The 20,258-nt window shown below is 39.2% G+C and overlaps 1 protein-coding gene across 1 annotated transcript in view; it reads left to right on the plus strand.

The window, feature by feature from the left end:
- Positions 1-18,080, plus strand: part of LOC139717064 (A disintegrin and metalloproteinase with thrombospondin motifs 6-like) — a 69,519-nt gene extending 51,439 nt beyond the window's left edge. Inside the window, exon 19 of the mRNA XM_071628573.1 lies at positions 17,936-18,080. Coding sequence (XP_071484674.1) covers positions 17,936-18,080 — 145 coding nt within the window. The remainder of the gene's footprint in view (positions 1-17,935) is intronic.
- Positions 18,081-20,258: the final 2,178 nt, after the last annotated feature.

The raw sequence follows: 20,258 nt of genomic DNA on the forward strand, positions 1-20,258 counted from the left end.
TTTTTTGCGGAGAACCCTGGCGCTGTGTTCCCCAACACTGTCTCGTACCCATGTATACAGCTGGGTCGCGCGTGCGCGTAATCAAGGACATAGGCACTTATCAGGACTCGAACTCGGGACCTGCTTTTCAAAGTCACCATACCACAGTGCCTCCAATGTAATAGTTTATATCAAGAGGACATTTCATCATGGAATTTCACCTGTGTCACTGCATGCTGTAGATTATGGTTTGTGTGAATTCCACAACATTGAGTTGGTAATATCATTTTGTAATATTAGTGATTTTTTTTCTTTATGTTTAATACGTCGTATACATCTGCGACGTGCACATCAACTCCAACAACCTTTACATAGATACACTGATTCTGAATTACCCCCTTATAAATAGGCAAATGTATATGGTACGATACAATTATTAAGCCCTTAAAACTCAATCAAAATAATCTCAACGCATCATGAACCCCAAAATATGATTTTTTTTAATGACCTACATGATGATAAGATTGGAGCTGGGTGTGGTGCTACAGTGGTTAGGTGAGATCACTGCGACTGCGGCAGTGTGACAGTGTGTAGCGGCTACCTGACGTAAGTTCCCTCTCTTTATTATAATGTTCTTGTATAATGTCTCACTTCGAAGAATATTGTTATGCTGTCATGAAACCAAAGGACGTAAGTACGCGTTGTCATTTTAGCCGTGCAAGAGGGAGAAATAAAAACAAGTACATTACAAAGTTCTGTTGTTGTTGTTGTTGTTGTTCCGCACTTGCAATATTAATAATCGTCCTTAGATTATCTTTAAATGTGAATGCGAAATGCTAAAATGCATCCGGAGACAGACATGTTTTGATCACACAGGCAATGAAGGAAAAGCTATAGACTAAGTCAATGAAACAAGATGCGTAAAGACGAAAAAGAAACGGGAGTTCATTTTCTTGGAGCCGATAGAAAGAAATCTGTAAACTTGCAGCCCTGAGGCTGCTGCATCCTTGATGTTATGTATCCCGAGAGCAGACCAGCGTGAAATATCCGGGGTGACAAACCGTTAAATTTCGTCACTACTCGGTGATGATAGCAAAACTCTAAGATCAACTGATAGGAAAACGAGGTTAGAAAACTGATGTGTGAGCGAAAAAGTACAGCACCGTGTATCTAGTCTCGTACCAGAGGAAAGTAGTTATTTAGGACGTCTATCATAAAGTTGTGGGGACTCCAGAGGGATCTTTGATTTTCTAACACGCAGTCTGAGATGAAACTCGTACTTCTTTCTCATCTGCAGCATGCATTGGAGTTTGCTCCACCCTACGTTTGCACCAAGCTATACACTAAAAACTCGTCTGGGTTGTTGCTTGTCTATTCATGTATTACTGCAATATCCTTCGTGAAGTGCCCACTAATCCCCCCCCCCCCCCCACACACACACCATCCCTCTGTATACCTGTCTACAGTGAGCTACCTGTATTGTGGAGATCACTCCTCAAACTGTTTCTTGGTATCAGTTGGTATCGTATGTTATTACTGTGCACTTGTACATTCTTCATTTACGAGATTTAAGAGACATACAATATGCACAACCAGCATCATCCCATGAATCGGGTTAGACTCCTGAAATTACCAATCACGTTATTGCAAATTGTTATGGTTGCCATATTGCCCACATACATGGCGTACTAAGCATATGATTATAGTGTTTATAGATGGTACGTATAGTCAATACATTGGTATCACAGCAGAATTGCATTGCAGACTCCGAGGTTCTGGATTTACAGTACGTATCGTAACGACCATTGCCCGCCCTTTACAAAACTTTTTTTTCCTCTTCCTTCGGCTGTGAACAGAAATTGGACCGTAAAAGTAACTTATACAAAGCTAATCCACTAAGATTTAATCTGGCGTAATCACCGACTGCATAAAAAGTGGGCAAAAGGCATCGGGGAATCATCCCGCTGAATTCTTTCTTTTTACGCTTGACCAGCGTACAATGTCCAATTACTGGAAGACGTATAAGGGTAATAAAGATGATTTAAGCTCCTAGGGGAGGGAAAAGGGAGGAAAAGATCTACTGAGTATGATAAACGCTGAGAAAACTAGGAATGAAGAAAGTAAATAGATTAAAATGAAAGACGGGTATAGGTGGAGAAGGAAAACGGGTAGAGGTAAACATTTATTTTGCGAATCGTCGTAGAAAACACATCTGATAATCAGTTAGGGGCAGTGGTGGAATCTGGAAAGACTATAGAAAGACAAAACTTAATTTCTAGCAAGGAAATTCAATGAAATAAATTTAAAAAGAGAGAAATGTTGAGAAGATGTAACGATAAACTCTTACATTGGAAGCGGTCATCAGAGTATAGCAAGATAATTAATACTTAAAACATCGATAGGTATAGACAACGACTTACACCTTACAGTTTCTCTTACCCCCGAGGATCTCCTCACTGGGCGTGGATATGAGATGGATAACGGACGCAGGAGGGTTACGGCGTCCTCACTGTGTCAAAAGAATCTTACTTCCGTGAGTTAAAAAGGTTAACATCCGTGTAGACTGGTGCCTCCAGCGATGAGGAGCTATACAATTTACAGCTCGGCCATTCAGTGACCTTAGCTACAAGGCAGCATTGCTTCTACGGGGGTATATGGTCGATGTAATATGAACTAAAAAGACATGCTACAGGAAAGGAAGTATAGAGAAGAAGAAAAGATATGCAGAGCAATGGATAGTAAGCCTGAGAGCAATGGGAAATAAAAAAAAAGATGAGAAGAGGATCAAGAGAAGGAGAAGCTGAAAGCAAAAGGAAAGGAGATAGAGAAGAAGAGGAACAAAGAAATAGACCAAGACAAAAACGAACACGGAAAAAGCATATAAAAATAAAGGAATGGGAAAGGAGGAAAAGAAAGAGAAGCGACGGAGGAGAAAAAAGACACGAAGAAAAGACTAATTTGTCGAGATGCGATGCTGCAAGTACTTGAATAACTGCTCAAGCCGAACCTGCCACTAATGATATGGAATATATGATTTTACTGTAAAGGTATATTATCCGCAAAGTCTGGTTAATTGGGGCTTTCAAGTTCACAGAGGACTTCTTATTGTCATATCATGACCCACTTTCCTTTGGATGGCCGTGTCGTGACCTTCGTGATAAGGTTTGATGAGGCTGTCATAACAGCGCGCATTCTTGAATACTTTAATCACACTCAATTACTGGGAATCAGTGACTAAGCCCTATATAGTCGAGGTGACTATACATTTAACACGTCACCACGGATGATCACAATGTATAGCTATACACCTTGTAAGTACATGTAGTTGTATGCACGCTTGGGTACACCGTTATGTGTGTTTAGACATGTATCAAACATGGTACAACATGATACAATTATAGAGGTATAGTCTTTCTACCGCCATGATACAATGTAATGAGGAAATGGTGTAGGTTGACGGGTTCTGGCATTTTAGGTAACGTGTGATTGATAGGTGATGATAATCATATATTGCCATATCAATCAGTCGTCTGCTCATAAATCGGAATTACTATTGTAACGCTCTCATGGATCACTACTGTTCACGAACATAAAATATTAATTATCCACTTACGGTCCACATGCAAAGCCACTTCAACACATCTATTGATAAACAATTCAGTCCGAGTGATCATTGTTAAATCTGAGTGATTGTTGTATAGGGGCACGCGTATGTGATGGTGGATAAGATGTATACATCATGACGTCATCACCATTGGTTCCAAACTACATTCAAATTGGCTCAACAAAGTTACTTCAGGCCAGGTATAGGTGGCATAATAAATTTATTAACACTTATGCTCTCGAATCTTGCCAATAGTTTTGCTGTGATATCAGTGTAAAAGAGCAGGTATCGATACCTATAAGACTAGAATAGAACATCGTCCTGTCTTCACTATACATCTGTCGTGGTTTTCTGCTGGTCGAGTTCAGTTTGAACTGGCTTGGATATGCCACAGTTGATGATGACATGATTTCCCGTCACTCTCCAATATTTTGTGAATATTGTGGGCAATAAATCAAATGAACACTGCAAATATGATGGCGGTCATTCAAACAGGACAATTTATGTACTTACATGTATAGTTGTTTTTTATCGGCCAAAATTAGTTCCATGAAGGATGGTGAAGAAGAAGGGGAGGGGAGGAGTAGGAGGATAAGAAGAAGAAGGAGGAGGAGAGGAAGAGAAAGATGGAGAAGGAGGGATGGACAAAAGAAGAAGAACACTTTACCCACAGGGTCCTGGAATGAAATTCCGATGATACACAGACTGTGACTTGTGAAGGTTGAGGAGCAGCGAATCGGCGTTTTAATGAGCCCGAAATCACGTGGAACTTTCATCGTGTTGTCACATGTGGGCAGTCAACATGAACACTGAGAAGAGATAACGATGGCCTCTACACCTCTCCCCATGGCACACATTGGTCGAGAGCAAACGTGTGATCGGTGGATAATGCGATCAGCACAGTCCACATTGATACAGACCCGTGTAATTTGATTCCCATCATGATTATTGTAAGTCTCACACGATGAATTTCATTTGTTCATAACATTAGAGAATTAATGGTTTTCTGTTACCATTTTCTTTGCAAATAGTAAGACGAGTCAAAATGGTAGGGTGGAAAAGAGGGTAGAATAGTAAATAATCACCGTTGATATAGACACATCTAGTGATTTAGATATCTGTACATTGTTTTATTTGAAAACGTGTGACAACATACACCTATTGTTTCTCTGTATATCCATGATGAATTTGCCAATAGCACAGGATTCTGTACTACGTGCATCATGTCCATGGTTATTTCTAGAAGTGTTCCTGATAGAATTCATTATAAAACTCATGAAAAGACCTGTCACCTCTACTTATGACCCAGTACCACATCTCCGCGTTAGAAAATATCGGCGCAATCTCTCTAGACAGATCTAGATCCGAGGTCGTTGAACTCTATTGAGACATTATACCTTTTCAAACGGTCGTCATGAAACCAGACATGAAAGAAGAGTTTGTTCAGTCGTCATCCATAAAGATTCGGGATCACAAAGCCAGTATCCCCACGGTGTATTTCATGAGTATTTCTTTCAGAGAAGGGTGTCAAGCCCAATGGCGAAGGTTTGCCCCGAGGCCTGCCTAACCTATCAACGAGTAATATATTCTCTACCCTCATTGTCGCTCGCAGGGAGTAATAGCTTCTTTCAAAGACCATCAACGCTCTTGTGCTCCGAAAATTACGTGCTGAAATTTTCTCACAATAACCACGGCGAAATTGCCTTTAACAAAGGCTAAAGAAGCAAGTGCATTGATAGCTGATAACTGAGAGTTCGAATAATTATAAACAGTCATGATAAAATTCTCACTTCGTCTTTTCCATAGAGTCGTATATTGTCTAAGTTGAGATGTGTTTTGCATGTATCAGTTTTTTTTAATAGATCGAGAAATATTTATCAAACCGCAAACGAGTTTTAATTTACATTGGAGATGTATGTCAAAGGAAACAGAAACCGTTGTCACTTTGATGCATAACGAAAAAAATATCAATCTCAAAATCAAACCATAAAGTGACAAAAGACGATGCGCTATTTTACAGCTCGAAAAGATTGCAAACTAAGAGGGTGGTACAAGTGAAATGTTTATTTACAGAGTAAAGAATTTCAGATTCAAGCTGGTGACTGTGAGACAATTCATACAATTCTATGTATGATATGCACTAAACCTATATAGAAGGAACAGTAGCTTAATTGGCTCTATGATTTTTGTAATTTAGCTTCATCTCTAGTTCATTTTAGCAACTGCAATATTCTGTGAGCATGGTAAAAATTCAACCACTAGTGGTTCATTTACTTAATTGTCATACTTACAGTGTATATCATATTTTAGAACCTCGCACATAGTGTTTTCAACGTTAATAAGATTTTCACACTCCGTGTGAATTTGCACAAAATCGACTGGAATATCACAAAAGAACCTTGACGAAATCTGCAGGGCAATGACATTTACACTTGCCAGTACAATGTGACTATCGTTCCGAATTCTTCGTCAGTCGTACCCATGCACCGTCCGACGATCACAAAAGCGGTTCCATTTCGTCACCTCTAAAAGCCGTACAAAGAAATTTCCTGCTAAAAAGAATTACGTTTCATCGAAAAGAATAGTGTACTGTGTTAAAAATTATGATTCATTTATGACAGTAAAAAGACGCCCACTCCTATTCACAAATCCTGTCCTATATGAGGTATCGGGAGGGGAATTGAAGGTGGCATAAGGGAATAGAGTATAGAGCATATCTCATCATCAAGAGTAATATGAAATTACAGGGTATATAAAGGAAAGAATCAATACTGTTTGAGAAAATGACACAATGTCGCTTGTCTTGAACTCAAATGAACCGGAGTTTATGCATGTAATGATGATAAAGATTATAGGGTATTTGTAAATGTGAAAAATCAAAGTATATTAGGGCGTTTTGGGATAACGCAATCGTAACCCAAACTGATTAGCGTCTCGCAGACTGTTATGTTGAATTATTTACAGACTGTCATTTCTCTTTTAGACCCTTTTCTTCTAAAATTTGATAAGCATTGCTCTGAAAATTCATTTTGCAAGTCTAGCCTGCAATTAATGGCGACTTATACCACAATATCAAAACCGGGATTGTGAACTATAGCTAACACCGAGCCAGCTCAGTCGCATCACTGTGTTTATGCTGTAGGTTTGGCGCGGTATTGTTTAAATAGGAACACAAAGGGATGGAATTTGTAGAGGAATTCGAAATATTCGTAGGGAAATCACGGACACCCACCAGGATGAGACAGCTCTCATTATTAGGAGACAAAGGCGGTGTTGAGGTCTGCTGGTTTCATGATGTATGCTGACAGGTCTTGCGGTTCAAGAACAGGTCGAATAGCAGACAAACGGACCAACAAACATACAAACAAACAAAAAATCGTATATATTATATGTACAGACTTCCTTTATCCCAATACCTCTCTCGAAGTTTATTATTTTTTTTTATTTTTTTCGTAAGATCAGGATTTTCATGATTATGTAATAACAGTACTGTAGAAAGAGCGGAAGGCTTTGTAGAACTCATTTCCAGCAACAGATGCGGATGTAGCAGTGTCATATACTTTTTGCCATTGTGGTAAAATTACCATGGTATCTACATTTCCACGAATAATGAGGAATGTAAATGTTGATTTCATCATTAGGCTAATGCATTAGTAGAAATTCAGTAGAAATTGTATAAGTTGTGGTGACAGCAAAAGTCTTTTCTTCCCTTACAAGAGAGCTACCTCGTGATTGTTAATGTGCGTCCTTGTGTGTACTTGTACATCAGTGTATTTATGTGTGTACTACTCTGTCTTTTTTCTATCTCTTAGGCAAATTGTCCTGTCTTTTTGGGTGCAATTTGACTTTTTTTACACTTTTTATGAGGGGACTGCATACTGCAAGCTCTGCTTTTTAGCAGTCACCTCCATTTCCAACAATTTTTTCTTCTGTGTTAAACATAATGATATAGCATTTAGGGCTTATTTGTATCTCTCTTAATAATTTATCTTTCTCTTTATTACATGTTATTATGTTTATCATATTGTTGTACTGATTTCGTGACATTATTTGTATACGCGAACTTAATTGTATCCCTAATTTGTTAGAGATAAATAAATCAACTTGAACTTGAACTTAAAGTAATAGTAGCAGCTGCACTTTTTAGATCTTTAAGCTCACAATATAGTTGTACAATATAGTTGTGTAAGAATAAGCTGAAGCATGAAAAGAGCTCTTAATGCAGCAGCTATGAAATCATGTTTTCAATCAGAAGAAAATGACAGCTAGTAACGCTCTCATGGTGATGACACCGGGTTCAGTCGGGAAGACACCAACTTCCTCTTGCTAGGTTCCCGTACCCTTCGCTATACACACCCTTCCCAAAGAGATTGAGGTTACACCCGACACCAGGGTGGAGTAGGCGGGGTGTTGATCGACGTTCTCCCCGGTACGGAAAGGGAGGGAGATGTACAATATCTAGTGCTTAGTGCAATAATTAGTAATGTGTTCTCTGGCGTTGGCTGCTCAGAGATGCGCTATGGTATGACCTACATGTCTGCAAACTCGGTCTCGGCAAAAGCGCGCCAAAAGGCAGTAGCGCCTAGTACATCTTCTTATCTGTCACTGCCAAAGTTTTTCATGACAAGGGTGGCATTATATGAATGCATTTGGCAGCGATGTGCGAAAAAAAAATCCCGATTTTTTTTTCTTTCTTTCTTTGGATGCTCCACACGTCTTCGAGACTCTTACAAATAAGTTTTATCTGACGTCTTGGCTTTTTTCTGTTTTATAGCGTCATTTATCCAGTGTTGAATTGACAATTAATGAGGGTCCCTCCACCCCAAGAAATGACCTATAGCACTAACGGTCCTTTTCTATATTAAAGCGTGAGACACTGTCACACTGCCTCAAAACAAAACGAACTAGTTGTACTGCAATAAGCACGAGCTCTGTTTACCGGTACAAATTGGCAGGAAGTACCGTTCGTATTCTCTCCCGGCACGTCGAACTTCATGAAATTGAATCGAATTGACACAAATCATGATATGCAAACTAATGAGGATCAGCTACGAACTGAGCACCGCTTCGATCACACGCAGTTCGCCAACATTTGCTGTCAACACATCAGCACTAGCCCATGTGTAGAAGAGGAAAAATTTGTAAAATAAGTGAAACTCACTCACTGACTGATAATTGACAGACCGTATAGATTTCATCGGTCAGCGGGTGGAAGCCCATGGGAATGCCATGCTATATGATATCATTTCATAGCTGAGCACTGACGGCGAAGATTGAAGCGGGTCTGTCAGCATGCCCAGATGCCGAAGACGCAGTACGCAGAACAAAACGTATCAGCCATCAAAACGAAACGTGTCAGCCATCCAAATCTGCTTAACTTTACACACATCACAATGGTACCAGTTTGAGTCATCGAATGCAGTAGTAAGAAGAGCATTTGACCATAGCTCTTGACATTGGGATAAAACATGATAGCAAATATAGGGGGAAATCTACATCTCGGGAGCAAGAGCTTCATAATAATGAGTGCTGTATTCTTAGAAGATAGATAGATATTAGATGTACGGTGAAATGATGGATAGATAGGTATATAATCGATATAACCAGGTTGATACTAAACGGACACCAGAGTGAGCTACTGGTGCTATTTTTGTTTTCACTAACGAAGATAATTATGTAGATGACGGGCATTCATACATTACGTTATATAATGTAAGCATGCACAATTTTCATTGATGAAGAAGAAAATGAATATAAGATTGAAGGCAAATGAGAGACAATTGAAGACTTAAGACGAACGTAAAGAAAATACTCTAAAGTGCGTTGAAGGTAGCTTGCATTTGGTTTGTTTGTTTCTTTCTTTCTTTTCAGGCTGAATATCAGTTTTATTCACAAAGCTGATACACGGCACACTTTTTAGACTGCCGTTGGTCCTAAATGGTGGTCACGCAAAATAAAAAAAAAACGTAATATTTCTTTTACCGACGTGACTCTTAAAGATAGACGGAGGCATGTCTGACAATCAAATTGGTTATCAGTGGTTATAGGCGTTTTTGTCGATAAGTAAATATTGACAGAGTCCCTAAATAGTTACTTTTTCATTCCATAAATTCAGAAATTAAATCAAAATCAAATCAAAATCAAATATAACATTTGCAGTAGACTGTTCCGTGACACCGCAACTTCGGCATTCTCTTGCAACTCTCTGGAGATTGCGCACACACATTTTCGACAAGGGACTGTCATCAAATATACCTGTCTCGAAGTAAGATTGTAAGTTAACTTTTCTGGTACAAATCACAGAGAGAATGAGAGGGAGAGAAGGCGAGAAGAAGAAAGGACCGCACGTCAAGGTGAAGGTTAATTTGACAGCCGCAACTACTCTGAACAAGTCAAACTGTCGGGGAAAAAATGCCAGGTATAACATTTTGCTATAGGATAGGACGAAAGCAAGAGTTGCGTGTCGGGGTCGTATGCCTGCTGAGAAGAGCAAGGTTGGATCTCGCCCTGCAACATCGCGATATTTAGATGACCTGCTTTCTTTCTTTTCCAGCAGTAACCATGGCTTTCTTGTGTCACGGAATATAATATCAGTGGGAGTTTCTCCGCATTAATGGTCGAAAATGATATTCTGGACGGGGTTTCACATCAGCCCTGAATCGAATGACACAACAATTGCACAAAAACGCAATTTGACATTTCGTCAACGATTCAAAACGTAGTGTAATGTAACTCATACGAGCTGCAATAATGAAATTAGCGTATACAATTCAAACCCATGACCTAAAACGGCATGTCACAAAGGGCAATGGGGATGGAAATGAATGAGATTGAAAGGCCTGGCAAGAAAAGTTGTGAATAGAGAACTGCGCTTCGGTTGCCACAAATGATAACCCTGATTTGATAAACGAGCGAAGGAACCTCTGGCTTTGGAAGATGGAAGACCTTTAAGGACAAATTTATAGGGCACCTTATGATCAGTTTTTGAAAGGATCTTTTTACGTTTGATATAGGAAAACTCTAGGCTAGCAGAAATCAATTAAAGAGAATGTAATGTTTCCTCGAAATTAATCAGAAGAACAGTGCTTTCATCCTGTTTTTTTACGCACTGTCTGAAATCTAAGCTGAACCAAACAAGTCTACATCTTCACTTCAAACCTTCGCCTCACACCCACTGCTTGCCTTGCTACGGTAGTCAGTGAGTTATTTGTCACCAAAAGATCGTCATTTGTTTCCTCTGCTCCTCCTGCATCACACTCCTCCCATTCCTGATTTCAAGGTTTCATCTCTAATTTGTGGTCGATTCCCAAGATGATAGCTTTGACCTTTACCTTCTTTGGCTAGCAAGTGATGCGCAGTCATTTGAAAGGGACTCGCCGCCATTTTAATTCAATTTTGAAATAGACTGAAACAAATTTCGTGCTAGTGATGTCACCTCCTTTTGATATTCTGCTGAAGAAGTGTACATGAAGGTTACAGAATTACATTTAGTAAATTGTAACATGTAGTTCAGAAACGTCAAAATGCATTCCCCCTCCGATCGATACAAGATTGTTTTCTTTAAAAAGAATGTAATGGAATCGCTCTTTCAGGTCACGATGTAATGGAGTCTCGCAGGTCACGATGTATTAGTTATTCAGGATGTGAGAAAACAAAATGATGTCAACCTATTGTTGAATTGTCAGTCAGTGCGTGAGACTAGGCCAAAGGTATCTTATTCATTAACAAAAAGAATAAGTATATATATCATGAAGATAAGACCTACTATCCTATCAAAATCACGGACTACTCAATTATGGTGATTGATCTGCTAATTTGAAGCACAAAAGACTCCTTAAAGGTCTGATATTGAATTGAATTGATATACAGACACGAAATTGACGTGATTGATTTCAGCTTTCATCTCTTTCTGGGAAAAGAGTATGAAATGTAAGATTTTATTCTCTTTACAAATAGCGAATTTCTAGGGATAAATGAATCCAAATTTACACGTGCACTTAAAATTGAATATCTTCATAAATTAATATTCATACCGAAAGCCACATTCATCACATGATAATATGCACACAAACATATAATACACATAATCATATACATATAATAATTGATTGCACTGATCGGTCGAGAGAGAGAAAAAAAAAACAGACGCAGGCAGAATCAGAAAGATTGACAAGAGTGGCAGGTGGAATAAATGAAGTACATTCCTCAGCTTATGCATTATTTCCGGCTTAGGCCGTCATCCATCCCACTTACTTTTGGTACTTCACAATTGGAATTTTACAGCTTTGTTGCAATATTTGACATTTGAATGGAAAAATGACTTCAGAAATAATTTTGGATCAGTGCTATAGAATTATATCGCGCCTCCACCAACCACAGGCATTTGTCTAGTATCAGCCTCTCTTTACATTCACATACCTTACATAACCACGCGTATTTGCTTTAGCTTATCATTCTGATTGCAACGTGCAACAGACTGTAACCGATAAAAAGGCCACTTTTTATTTGCAACCAAGACAATGGGATGGTAACGTGCCTGTCATCGAGACATGAGAATGATACGCAATGCACGATTAGAAAGCACCGGACGAAAATTAGACAAATGCACAATGCCGAGTCAAACCGCATTAACACATTTTACAGTTCATTAAATCTCATCTCGTTAGCCCGAGTGCCTAAGACGACCCTCGGTGTTCCTAGGGTAGCTCCTTAAAACGGAAATCTGGGCCTTCTGGTGAAGCGATGATTAAAGAAAAAGTTAGGTTCTGCTCTGTTAGAACTCAGCGGCTGCGAAATCCTCTTTGTGACTTGTCACTATGTTTATGGATGTTTCAGATTCTCACAGTCCACATTCGTCATGATTGTATTCGAAGATTTTCTTTTTGTTTTGTTTTGAATTACAAAAGATGGTATTCAAAAGAAAATATAGCATTGACCATCCGAAAACAAAATAAGAATACAAGAATATTTGCCATCATTGATTACGAGTGGTGCGGCAACCAGTTACGTGGAATTTTAACGTCCAATCGTTTCTACTACTAAATTGTGGTATCATAGAGGACGTTGCTTTTAACCCCTTGAAGACTAGTCCCGCGCATACTTGAATAGATGTCTATGCATGGGGAATGCGTGTTATATGAACATCTGCTAGGCCTCAACGGGTTAAGATTATTGTAAGTGAAGTCAATGATTGTGAAGCTAATCTACTAACGAGAAACGTACCGATGTGTGTGTGTCGAATGAGATGCTCGGAATAGACTATACATCTACCCGTCATACTATGATTTGTGAAAGGTGGTTTCCGAGTTCCCCGTTTCAAATTAATCTCGGACAGAAATTGGGCTCGTAGAGTGACAATCTGCTCCGCAGGCACATTGCAGTATTCAGATCGCCGTCGCATCATAACATTTTTATCTGACAAAATTGGATCTGTTACGTCACACGGCTGCTTGATGACATCTCAAGGAATGATGGAGGAGAGCCATCAAGTTCTTATAGGTTAACGAATAACTCATCCAGCACATGCAATATTAGCTGATAAGAAATGACATTTTCAGGTGAAATTAGATAGATTCTGGAGGCTATCCAAAAGGGTTATTGCTTTTAATCCGGTATTCTGAAATGTACATCCATTTCAACCAGACGGACATACACACTCACACACACACGCACGTCATATGTATCAACGTGTGCCATCTGTAACGTGAGATATGAGTGAGTCAGTTCTGAATTAATGATCGCTGAAATCAAATATGTGAATAATCATTGTAAAACCGCAATCTAATCAAGTGTGGACTGCCACTCAAGTAGTAATGATCAGCGCGTTAAATCATTTCCTCTAAACAGACCGAAGTAGTCTCACTCTCTACACTTCCAATTTCGTGAATAGGGTGGTTAGTTTTTGGCATCAACATGTGAAGTAAATTGATTTGCTTGATCTGCCAGTCTGTTGTATTAACAATATTCGATTTCCCCAATCCAATCTAAAGATCATATAACCGCCTTCCACGTTACCATATGGCTCTATATCGAATAAGGTGACATATTTAGTTCATCGATTTTTCTTTTCTTTTTTTTTTTTTTTTTTGAGATACGGAGCCGGACACGTTTTGTTTTTAAACAATGTAATCTGATGATGTGACAGTGATCAAATAATTCCTGCTTGTCTAAATTTCATTCTCCAAAACCCCTGATGGCATTTTCGGAGTCAAGTCACTTCCCCTTGTAAAGGTCTGTCATCCAGGCGTTCAAACTTTGATGGGGAATAGAATTTTGAAGAAAAAAAAAATGAATAAGTGTGAAAGAAAGTGAAAAAGCCAAGCATTCTCTCCCTTGTCTTGTGTCGCACTGTTATTAGAGTGACAACGCCTCTTGAGCGCTGAGGTCTCTGGCACTCTGCAAAGTAAACAGCTCGCAAAAAGTTCGTCCTCTGAGCTTCCAGCGTGCTTTTGTTGTTAATCACCAATGGGATGACAAGAGGAGATGGGGGGGGGGGGGGGGAGGGGGAAGGGGAGGAGGGGGTTGAGGGGTAGAGGGAGGGCTAGTGGATCCTTACCTCCCCTTCCTCCCTATCCCCTCCCACCTTTCAATTTGTCATCCCTGTAGGAAATGCTGATTTTGATTCCCATTAAGAAAGCAATTCTAGCTGGGACTGGGTTTTGGTATGTGTGTTGTTTTTGTTCTTTGTCTTTTTATGTCTAACTTTCCACTCTGATCCTTTGGAGAGGTTAATTCTTCTGACTGGTCTTCCGACTTTTGACTGGTCCACTAGTGTTCTTTGAAGTATCAAAGCAGTGGGTGGTTTTCCAAACAACGAGCATTTAACAATTTGCTAAGAATGGACATTCAGACATCAGAAGTTGGTACAGAGAACCCCTTCAGACAGGCAGTTTTCTTTCAATATATCAAACTCGTTATAACTGAACAACAAAGTAAATAAAGACAGTAAATGTTAGATGATTGCGAGATCTGAACTTTTACCATGGTGTAATAAGATTTTTGTGATAGCCGTTTTCATTATAACAGGAGTGCACTGTATCTGAATGATAAAGAGCCAAAATACAAATTGATAGATGTATATTGCCAGTACATTGAGAGGCAACATCATGAAAATGTCTGAATTCAGCAACAGGGTGATGATTTTATTATGCCTCCGCCAACGAAGTGGCCGGAGGCATGTTTTCGGGTCGTCCGTCCGTATGTCCGTCCGTTTTGTTTTTGTCGATATCTCAAGAACCGTGTGTTGGTTTTACATCAAACTTGGTATGAAGGTATAACCTGGGGGGATAAAACTTTGTTTAGATTTTAGGGTCACGGGGTCAAAGGTCAAAGGTCACAGGTTATTTTGTGAAAAAAGGTTGAAATTTCATGTTTTTCTCCATATCTCGCAAATGGTTCAAGGTATCTTCATGGAACTTAGTATATATGCATGTACCGATGGGCAGTGATTATCTAGGGAAGTTGGGGGTCATTGGTCAAAGGTCAGGGGGTCAAAGGTCAAGGTCAACTCCTCAAAATATCACTGCTTTCCTCATATTTATGCAATGCCTGAAGGATTTTTTTTAAAAATTGATGTATGCATGTATAACCCAATATATATTCTTTGGGAAGTTTCTTGCCAAAAGGTCAAAGGTCAAGTGAAAATGCTAAATTGCATTTCTTCCTCCATATCTCAAAAGTAACTCAAGGTATTATCATGAAACTTACACATTTATGCATGTTCTACCTAACAGTGATTCTCTTTGGAACTGTGAGGTCAAAGGTCAAAGGCCAGGTTTAGATAATACTATTTTACCATTTGATACTGAAATTGTACTTTTTCTCGATACCTTGAAAATTACTCAATGCATAAACTTATAAAAGGGTCAAAAGTCAAGTAAAAATCATCAGTTCCCCAAATACCTGCACTCTGACGTTTTAATCATTCATCCAATTGAACCTAGTTCTAAGAAAGTGAACATTCAGCACATTTGTGGCAAACCTGTTATTTTAATATTTTGCCAATTGTGTGAAACTGTCATCACACATTGTCAGGACATTGTACTATAGACCTATCAGGAGAACCATGCATTATTGCGGAGGCATACACCAGTCGCCGTAGCGACATTTCTAGTTCAGGATGAAGGCATTCAGCTAACTTTTGATTGAGTGTGATTTGATTGAAACATAGTCATCCTAATTATATCTTTATGTGTTGATGATCTGTTTCTGATGTGAGCATGCAGATCTATTCCCAGAGAGTGTTGAGGTTTTTATTCCCAAGTGATAATTGTATGTGTATGGTGGCCACTGTGTACATACTCCCATTTGCAAACACGGAGTGATATTGAGGCCCTACAATAAGTACAGGAAAAACAAAAAACAAGAACTGTGAAACTTCTTGTTTATGCTATGTCGTTTGATGTTTAACCTTAGTGTTAAGTTGTCAAGCAGTGAAGTCAAGGAAAAGTCCTTTATCTCCACACTCTCTTGACATAGATGTAAATATGTACATTGCCAACAGGGAGGTGGAAAGTGATTTGAGTTCAGTGCACTGTGTGTATTCATGGCTGATGGTGCTCTGTTCACATCGTTCCATGAGCTAGGGGTTGTTTCACAAGATATGGTCACCAGTGTAAACGAATCTTAAGTGCCCTTTAGAACATGTTCGGAGAACATGCACACAGCTTTGTTTGAACAGCAATCACAGCCCTTCAATGACCTCACATTGCTTTGAGTCTTTACCGCGTTCTCCAAGGCTGACCAGTTATGTCCTGTGGTCAATACTGATTCTCGTTCTTCACACACACACACACTACACAAACACACACTGGCATATTATACTGTATATATGCTGTTATTTTGGCGAATGAGGAAGTCATAGACATTTTCGCGAGATGTTGTTTTCGCGAATTGATGCCGAAGCTAACATAGATGTGCTATTAGCCTAGCACATTAGGCGCGGTCAGACTGGCAAAAGATCGAGAAGTTTAAGATCTCGATCTTTGAGATCTCGAAGTTTTGCCAGTGTGACCACAAACTTCCCGCGAAACTTCTCAATCTGTTTGCGGGCGTTGTCTCCGAATCACGAGACCATTTTCATGTACAGATGTGCATTGTTACGTCACAATCACTAGCCATTGGATGGCGCACTCTTTCTTGTGTGCGTACGAATGGCCAATCTTCGCGATCTTAAACTTCTCGATCTTTTGCCAGTCTGACCACGCCTATTGAGACATTTTTGGGGTGTTGTTAAATTCACGATCCAACTGAGAGTCGCGAAATTCGTGAAAATTAAACCCTCGCAAAAATAACAGCTTATAGAGTAAACATATTTAAGTCTCTCTCTCTCGCACTCTGTCTCTCTCTCTATAGGCCTATATGTATGTACGTATGTTTTCCATATCCTATGTGCATTTATACAATATGTATAGATAAATATTCAATTTTTCAATCTGCTGTAAAACCAGAAATATTCACGTGCATGAATTTTGTGAGGAGACATGATTCGTGAAAGTAAAGTGCACACAAAAGATTTTTGTCTGCATAATGCATTGAATAACAATCACCAATTCCCAATAGTTTCATGCCCAAAATGTTTCTGATTAAATTACAGTACTGTCAAAGTGGATATTTTTGTGCGAGTAATTTTTTTTGTGTTCGGCCGGGTAAGATGAATTTCATGTGTTTTTAATTTTTGGAAATCGGGACATAAACTATGGAACATTATGGCGTACAAAAATATTTGTGGCTGATATTTTCTTGCTATCTTCTAGTAGCGCAACATATGCAATAATTTCCATAACCTGAAAATTTCCACTTTTACAGTAGGCTTATGAAAATGTATGTAATTTTTCTCAGTATAGTTGATGTCTCTTTCAATCCGTCTGTCAGAAAGCCTGTGATATGTTTCATCTCTCAATTCTACAGCTCCATCTGTGATACTGGTTGTAATTCCTGTCCTAAATTTCTTTTGTTTCTCTTTCTACGTTATACATTGTACTTGTATGTTACTAGTATATGCAGCAGTCTCGGCATATTTTTGTACAAGTATTTTATGCTCACCTCAGTTCCCTTTTTATATCTTTTTGTATTTCTATGGTGTGCATCTTCTATATTCACAAGCATTTGAATCATCCATACAACATAGCTGTCAGAAGTTGTCTTATTTTTGTATTTTTGTTAAATCTGCTTTATGGTACCAGGTTCGGCACTTGGGTGTGGGGAGGGGTCATGGTCGTTGTCTTTACTGTCAACCTCTCGCAAGTTGTATCAATGTCTCTTACTGGTGCAATATGACCATGTTATCCAATGTACTTGTACGGTAATTTCATTATCCGTGTTGATTTCTTGGATTCCCATTGGTCATAAAAGTGTTCCCTGCCCCGGTCATTCCGCGCGAGTCTCCCGTGCTTCGGCGAGTTTGAGCGGAGTGCAGCCTGCTCCGAATGCCTCGTATCCTCAGGAGGCAGTGTTAGGTGGCTACTGCGACAAGCTGCGGAGGAATGTCTGGCTCTAGTTTTGAGCAGGAATTGGCCTGTTCCAATCCTTGCGTCCTCATTTAAATGAACTGTGGCAGACAAGAAATGTCTTTTCAGCTAGCCTTCATCAAATCACGCAAACTCTTTTTAACCTATTGAAGACTATTCCTGAGTATACTTGTGCAGGTGTCTATGGGAAACATTTGTTATAACAATATCAGTTCATCCTCAACGGGTTTGAAGAAGAAAAGTCACTTTCAGGAGCATACTGTGGTGTAGCAAATAAAACATTAATGACCAATGGCTATAGGCCTGCACATTTCAACTGTAATATTTTGCTGTAATACATATCTCAGAAATGAAAGCTGTGACTGTCTTTATTCATTCAATCAATCTGGATGCCATGTCAGATCATGACGTTAGCGGCAATCACGTCTTCCTCTCTATTCTTGCAGCACTTGATGAGCTCAGTGGTTCTATGTAGCCATCCTAAGTGTGTTAGGTGTTGCTGGCCACGTGATCTTTAACCTGTTAAGGACAGACTGATATTGCTACAACACACATTTCCCATAGACACCTGCCCAAGTATACTCGGGAGTCGTCCTCAGTGGGTTAATCCTCTATCTTTCCTGTCAGGGCTGGGTCCTCAAGCTGCTCTTTTCTCAAAGCTTATCCAGGAAAGCAGATCTGGCTCGTATTGATAGCCTTCATAAGCTGTCTATTTGTGACAGCTGGATCAAGAACTTATTCATTTGTTATTCCCTCTGTCTGAGCTATCCGAACCATTCTTTTTAGGAACCTTAGTGGCTTGAAGACAATCCTGTGTGGTTTTACTGAATTTCTCAAATACCAGCTGCGTAAAGCAGAACTGAATATATATATAGCACTTTATTCATCGTCAGTAACAAATTGCTATTGGAGCGACAAAACCTCGTATCAGAAAAATGTAAAATGTTCAGAAGAGCGAAAAAAACATGGCAGCCACGAACTTTATCAAATGGGATCGCCTCTCCTTTGAAATGTTGTGGTGGCTTCATTTTTGTGGGTAAGAAAGCTAAGATTTGGACAGGACCCCACTTAACTGATTATCTGATAATCAATCCAAAAAAGTGATTTGCACAAAATTTGAGATACATGGTTTTGTTACCCAACTATGAAATGTGATCGGCATAAATATTGCATCGCACATCTATCCAGTTTGACAAATGTTTGCACATACTTACAGGGAAACATCTCCAAGTCATTTCTGGTGGATGCATCTCAGTGGATTTGTGTTGTCAAGTGTAAACTAAATCCTAATAGCAAACCCATTCACATACTGGTACACATCCACCATGACTTTGTCTGAAGAATGTAACCCATCCTTTGTATGAGGACATAGTGACATCACCACTATGTCAGAAGAGTGTCATACATATGAGTGTTTTTCATTGTCATAATGAAATTATAATTTTATATACTGTAAAAGTGGATATTTTCGCGTGACTTATTTTTCGCGGTTGGCCGGGTCAGAAGAGTTTCGCGTGTTTTTAATTCCGCGGAATCGATACATCATGCACGGGAGCGTATGGCAAGCAAAAATATTCGCGTGCATTTATTTTCGCGCTAGTTTCTGGTTGCGCGAAATGCGCGAAAATTTCAACACCGCGAAAATTTCCACTTTTACAGTAATATGCTTCCCCCCCCCCAAAAAAAAAAAAGTACTGAAGAAAGAGGACATTTCAGTGTGTCAGATTTGTGACCAACAAAGACAGTGGGAAACACATGTGAAATGTTGACATCATCTAGCTTGCATATGATATGGAATTATAGATGTCACTGTTTCATGGAAATATGACAGCTTTTAAAATTTCATAAGTTTCTCATCTATTGTCTGATTTTCATAAAACCATTAACATCTATGTATACTTTTCTTTGCTCATTTTTCCACTACATGGCAGAAATTGCTGTGTTGACCTGAGGCATGTTACCATGCAGGGGCCCTAGTCCCCAGGATTGTTGTGATGTTGGTTGATAAGTGCATGCATGGTGAGCTCAGTTATGATTTCACACTCATGTGACAAACTTTTCCACTGTTTGACTTACTTCCATTCAAATGGTCCTAACTAGCATAACTTCTCTCTGGTTACTCTTGAATTGTCTCAGATGTCCTGCCTTCGATTTACAACTTTCACAGGAACTAATTCTGAGGTGTATTACCAGTAGACAGTGTATAG

This window comes from Diadema antillarum, unplaced genomic scaffold (genome assembly GCF_040938485.1).
Source record: "Diadema antillarum isolate AM-2024a unplaced genomic scaffold, OU_Dant_1.0 scf00000071, whole genome shotgun sequence".
Taxonomy (NCBI): Eukaryota; Metazoa; Echinodermata; class Echinoidea; order Diadematoida; family Diadematidae; genus Diadema; species Diadema antillarum.